We start from the raw sequence: 5,890 nt of genomic DNA, 5'->3' as shown, positions 1-5,890 counted from the left end.
AAATAAGCAAGTCAAAAGTATTAACTCATCTCATAAATTCTAAAATGACAAAAATAAAGAGAAATATATTGTGTATGTATATTTCATATAATAATAGACAAGGGTACAACCCAATGACTAGTATATAAAGTATAGGATTTGCAGCTAATCAGATTTGATTTTGTAGCCAATAGCAATAAATAGAACCTCAACGTGTTGTCAACCAAGTGAGCATTAATTTTAGGCCAATGTGACCCTCTATATTTCTCTGTCTTCTTTTGAATTAGCCTCCTCTATTCATTCTCTTCTGATGATATCCTTTCTGATATCCTCTTCTTAGCCTTTATCGCCTGCAAAATTTCATCACAATAGTTAAAACAAGAGATAATCAGGCTAAGTAATTAAATAAGTCTAAGGATGAAAAAAAATTGGACCTGCTTTTGCCAATCAATGAAACCTAGTATGAAGGAAAGAGTAGCTGCTTGTATTGCAGAACCAACCAAAAGTCCAATCCAAAGGCCTTTTGCTCTCAAATGTATAAGAAAACACAATATGGCAGCAACTGGGATTCCAACCAAATAGAATGCTCCAAGATTCACATATGCCCCAATAATCTGCCATCCACTTCCCCTTGCTATTCCTGTTTATTTCCAACATAGCCAAATCATACCACAATAACATATGGAGTAATATTTCGTTATAAGGATACCTTTTTTCCAACTTCGACTTCAAATACTCTTTTTTCAAACTTGTACTAAATATTGTCCAAACGCCTACTTAACGATTATTGAAAGATGTATTAGAAGACTTGCCAGAGATGACTGCTTGTAAGCTATCTGTGACGATTGATAGACAGAGGAAAGGGGTAATTGCAGCAACATAATCCACCACTTGCTGATCATTGCTATAGGCTTTACCCAGAACTCCGCGGCACAAGAATGTTACTGTGCTCACCACTACTGTCTCTGCAACTGCAAGAGACATTGCAACTCTAACTGCCACTAGAGCCTTCTGAGGATTCCCAGATCCCAATTCATTCGACACCCTCGTGCTATAGCCAGAAATTTTTGTTACAAAGATATGGCATTGATGCACATATGTGATGTTTTTAAAGTTTTACCAAAGGCATGAATATTGAACTGACCTCGCGCCAGCTCCCAATCCAAATGGTATAGAAAAATGCAATGCTGATATCGTTAAGCTGATTGCAGAAAATATGAGGGATGAGTACTATTATAAACTAGGAATCTATCATAATAGAGGTTATAATGAAATGGTGCACACGTACCATATTGATAGTACTGAAGTTTCAAGTTTTGGATTTGGTAAAAGGCCAGATAGCAAAATAAGCACCTCAAGTGACCACCATTTGAGGCTATGATAATTGCCATTGCCACAACAACAGTTAAAAGTAATCAACAAATGTGATAAAGACTACTTAAGATTCTTCCATAGCAAAAGCAGTACTATTACTTACCAAACCATTAAAGCAGATGGAGTTGCATAGCGGAAGAATTTCCGAATAGCAAGGAAAGCATCTTTATTCAGAGGAGTTCGAGTCCTCTCACAAGAGCTCGATCGTTTGATGTAAGACACAAGCAATGCTACAAAAGTCCAGATAGAAAAACTAAAGGCTATAGCTGCACCTGATTTTCCTACTCCCAACTTAAATATGAAAAGATAGCACAGAGATATGTGGAGACATAAAACCACAAAGGCACTGAGGAGCATTGGGAGAATCAAACTCTGAATCTGCAAATATCTGAATATGGGCCTAAGAATTGCACCACCAAAGAGTGCAGGGATAAGCCACATAGAGCACTTTGAAGCTTCAACTGAAATTACAGGGTCTTGTCCCATTAAAATAAGCAGCTTGTCCATGAAAAGCCACATGATACTGATTGGTAGGCACACAAGAAGTAAAGATATTACTGCACTGTAAGTATAAGTACCGACTTTTTGCCATTCTTGTGCTCCGTAAGCTTGCCCACACAGAGTCTCCAAGCCTCCAACCAACCCTGACTAACATATTTGCAGATTCAACCCCTCAAACAGCATAAGAATTTACTACAACATTTCATGAGTCATGACCAATAAATTACTAGTAATTTACATTGAGGATAAAATGGTAGAAGATCGTTTGAGAAGGTTCGGTCATATTCCATGTCAACCGCCAAAAGAATCCATCAATAGGTGTGAAACTACAATGAGTAGGGTTGTTCATCAATTGGTACGGTACGTTATTTAGTTATTTCAGTTTGGTATTTTCGGTATTCGATTTTTTAAAATGGTATACCAATAATATACCTAATCAAATATGGTATGGTTCGGGTTTTCTCCTTTCAATTTCATTTTATTCGGTATAGTAACTTTGCTTTGTTCGGCTTGAATATTAACTAATGCATAGAGCCGTAGACTGTAATATTTTCATAATTAAAATACTCACAAATATGAAAACGTTCTACGTTCACATGACTGTTGACAAAATCTTTGTCCAACACTAGCAAGTGTCAACACATAGAGAGCAAAAAGATACATAACGATTAAATTTGATCATTAGAAATGTCTTGTTACTTGCTTAGATTTAATTGTTGAACTTAGTACAAAAAAACAAGGAAGGTCAACCTCAACATGAATGCCAACGAAGAGTATTGTGTAACTGAGTATGTTATAATCAATAATATGTATATTGTGTAACTTAATATATATTTCGGTACTTTCGGTATTGTTTTTTAAAATATCAAATATCATACCTAATACCAATTTATTTAAAAACTTAAACCAAATATCAATATTTTCAGTTTCAGTACGTTAATTCGGTATTTACCATATTATACGCAGCCCTAACCGCGAGTGAAGATGCTAAAGGAATAAGCTAGATCTTAAATCACATGGATGAAAGTTGTCTTAGAAGATCTACAATTTCTTGAGGATACATGCAAATTTAGCAAAAAATATAGCACAATGAAAGAAATATATATATATATATGTGATACCAATTAGTTAGGAATATCCGTTACTCATATAAGTACATTTACTTTAAGTCTTATGTTTTCCGGGAGTCTCTAATCCTGTAAGAGATTCAGTAAAATCCTAACTTACTCGGGATTAAGACTTAGTTGTTATTGTTCTTGTATCATGACCAATTAGGAAGTTTAGGAGATTACTGATTTGATGACCATGTGTTAGGTTGAAATCGAAAATTAGTAAATGACATTGATTAGGTTCATGAAACTGGACAAATAGTCTAGAAATCAGTTTGATAAATCAAGAAACAGAAGAGCAAACTGTAACTGGTGAGCCAAGAGATTTGACAATCCGAATGAAAGAGGACTTACAAGAAGAGAGAAACCGGTAACATTGGTTATAGAAGTAGCAATAGCAACAGTTGACAGGGAAATGATCTGGTCAAGATGTCCCACCATCATCACCGATACAACTTGCAACAGATACTGCAATACAGAAACTGCCACCATTGGTGCTGCTATACGAGTCAACTTCTTCAGTTCTTCATAATAAGTATCCCATTCCCTTGTTATTATCCATCTGTTGTTCTCTCCATTTTCCAGCAACTGTTCTTCCATGGATTCAGCCTTGTTTAAATTTGTAAAAATTAGCTACAGATATATGCTGCAGCTGTGATTTCAATTGGACTCTAAATGCCAACTTATAAGTTCATCGTATTAGGTGCTTCCATGTCTTCTATCCATAGACCATTTCATTTGCTTAAAATTTGATTGTACATATAAATATATAGTAATAGTTTAATGTATTAGTTAAACAATCAATTAGTGCTCCAGAAGCATGGAATTATTTAATCAAGTCTGCTATTTGATGACTCAATCGTGCTTAAAAAAACCTTTTTGTGTTAACAGAGACTTGAAGATCCTCAAATCACGTCCCTAGATTTTCAATGTTTAATGATATACTAAGTGTTTGGCACAACATAGGAAAGAAATAACAGGATCGCACTTTATGAAAAGATTTACTCACACTCAGTGTTATACCGAACCAATAATACGTTTTATGTTTCGTTAAATGAACGGCTATCACTTACCCATCTTTAATTAATATGCATGCATTTCCTAAACCCAGCAAAAATATATTTGGAGAACACTGCAACGTGGGTGTGTGATCATCATGATTTACCCTGACTCGGTCTTCTTGTTTTTGTTTTTCTTTTTTCTCTTTTTAAAATGGAGGGATTTGCAATCTCCTATCGGTAGTCGTACTTTGGGGTTAAAGTGTCCAAACCCCTTTAGCAGCTAACCTATCAGTTGTGGACAAATGAATTTGTGCAAGGAATCCCACATTTTCAATAGGAAGCTTTTCTGTCTCATTTGACTCACCAATCAACGGAGAAACAATACTAATTCTGACCATGAGTATTTATGTGAATGTCAAGTAAATATTTACTAAAATATTGATTTGAAGGTGTATTTTAAGTGAAGTACTGATTTCACTGACAGATCTTAATCTTCACAAAGTTTTTACCTTTTTAATGTGCGCTAGTCTCAAGGATTTTTTTGATGCTCGAATACTATGTTTAAATAATGATATTATTTTCTCCGCATCTTGAGCCTTATCATGGTGCAAGTTTTTACTCATGAGTCATGATCTCTTGGATTTGTGAAAAAATGACGACCAGCCTACAACACTATAAAATACTAAAGAAATTACTTGTATACCTGGAAAATACGAGTAACAATTAAATTTGATTTGTGGTTTTAAATATATGTACTTTAGTTCAATATAAAGTAATAATCAAGAAATATGAAGTAGAAATAAAATAAGTAAGTGAATCAAACCAGTGTTACCCAACAGCGGTGACCTCAAGCTTAGTGACCTCGAGGTGGGCTTAGAACAATAAAAACAATTAAGCAAGAAAAGTAGAGTAAGAACAGTAAAGCTAAGGAATATTCTGATGAACAGTAAGCGAAAGAGTAGAAAGTATATTCTTTTCTCAATGATTGGATGATGTTACAAATAATTGAGGTTCTCTTTACATAATAGGGGAACCCTAAATAAGGAATATTTCTATTTATAGTAAGGAATATTCTTGGTACAGCTGTCTAACCGCCTAGTACAGAATCGTACAACCCTATTCCGGGATTTGCGCCATAACTTTGGGGACGTGGCAGGAATCTAGCTCATTCTGGTACAAATCCATAACGGTACTATTTCGGGGGCCAAGGCATTGCACTCTATCTTCGAGCTCGAGTCTGGTCCACCGGTCTCGAACTCGACCCTGCCCGGGCTTGGACCTAGGACGGACCCTCGAGCCTATAAATCGGAGACATACGATTTTGACCGTATATAGATAGTCTCCGCGTTTCTTAGAATAAGATGATAAGAAACGATTTGAACCCCGATCCTCCGGAGTCTATAATGATGATGTCATTCCCGTGACGTAGGCGCTCGAAGTGATTGAAACGTCCCGTCGGTTCGCTTCCCCAAAATATTAAATGCACGCTAGTATTAGTCGGCTACTAGTGTCGTTGAACCGTCGCCGCCCATCTATAAATATAAGGTCTTACCTTTGAGGAAGATTTACTTCAATTTTCAAACATCTCTGAACCTCATCTATACTTCTCTCTCTTGAGTTGTTCCCTTTTATTATCTGCTTCTACCGTCTTCTTAGTGCCGAAAACAACCAGGCCCCGCCGTCTTTTGTAATTCTAAATCATGGATAAAACTTCTAAAATGGCCCCTCAAAAGGAAAAAACATCACCTTCTTCCACTTCCCGATCGGCCGGCGATAAAGCACCGACCCTCCATGAGATTGTTCTAGTCACCTGCGTTTTAAAGAAGGACTTCGATGTCGAGAACCCACCTGCAGTACATGGCCAACGTGAACATGCATCGAGATACATTTGTTCTATAAAGGAGAAGCATCTCGAGGTTGTGAGGA

At 36.3% G+C, this 5,890-nt stretch overlaps 1 protein-coding gene across 1 annotated transcript; it reads right to left on the bottom strand.

Annotated features, from left to right (window-relative positions):
• LOC107796984 (protein DETOXIFICATION 2-like) lies at positions 1 to 3,694 on the bottom strand. The gene is made up of 7 exons (XM_075241468.1): positions 3,318 to 3,694; positions 1,457 to 2,001; positions 1,268 to 1,354; positions 1,124 to 1,180; positions 792 to 1,030; positions 414 to 619; positions 1 to 329 (listed from the first exon to the last, which is right to left on the bottom strand). Exons 1-7 carry the CDS (start codon positions 3,561 to 3,563, stop codon positions 273 to 275), a joined length of 1,437 nt encoding a protein of 478 aa, XP_075097569.1. The 5' UTR covers positions 3,564 to 3,694; the 3' UTR covers positions 1 to 272.
• Between the last annotated feature and the right edge of the window lie 2,196 nt (positions 3,695 to 5,890).

Source organism: Nicotiana tabacum, chromosome 3 (genome assembly GCF_000715075.1).
Source record: "Nicotiana tabacum cultivar K326 chromosome 3, ASM71507v2, whole genome shotgun sequence".
NCBI classification, from domain to species: domain Eukaryota; kingdom Viridiplantae; phylum Streptophyta; class Magnoliopsida; order Solanales; family Solanaceae; genus Nicotiana; species Nicotiana tabacum.
The sequence above is the reverse complement of the archived record's forward strand: the minus strand, read 5'-3'. Positions and strand labels throughout refer to the sequence as shown.

Coding starts and splice junctions, on each gene's coding strand:
- LOC107796984 (XM_075241468.1), bottom strand. CDS start 3,563: ATGGAAGAACAGTTGCTGGAAAATGGAGAGAACAACAGATGGATAATA. Junction 1,181..1,267: donor ACTTCAGTACTATCAATATG/GTACGTGTGCAC, acceptor TTCTGCAATCAG/CTTAACGATATCAGCATTGC. Junction 330..413: donor TCATTGATTGGCAAAAGCAG/GTCCAATTTTTT, acceptor GAAATTTTGCAG/GCGATAAAGGCTAAGAAGAG.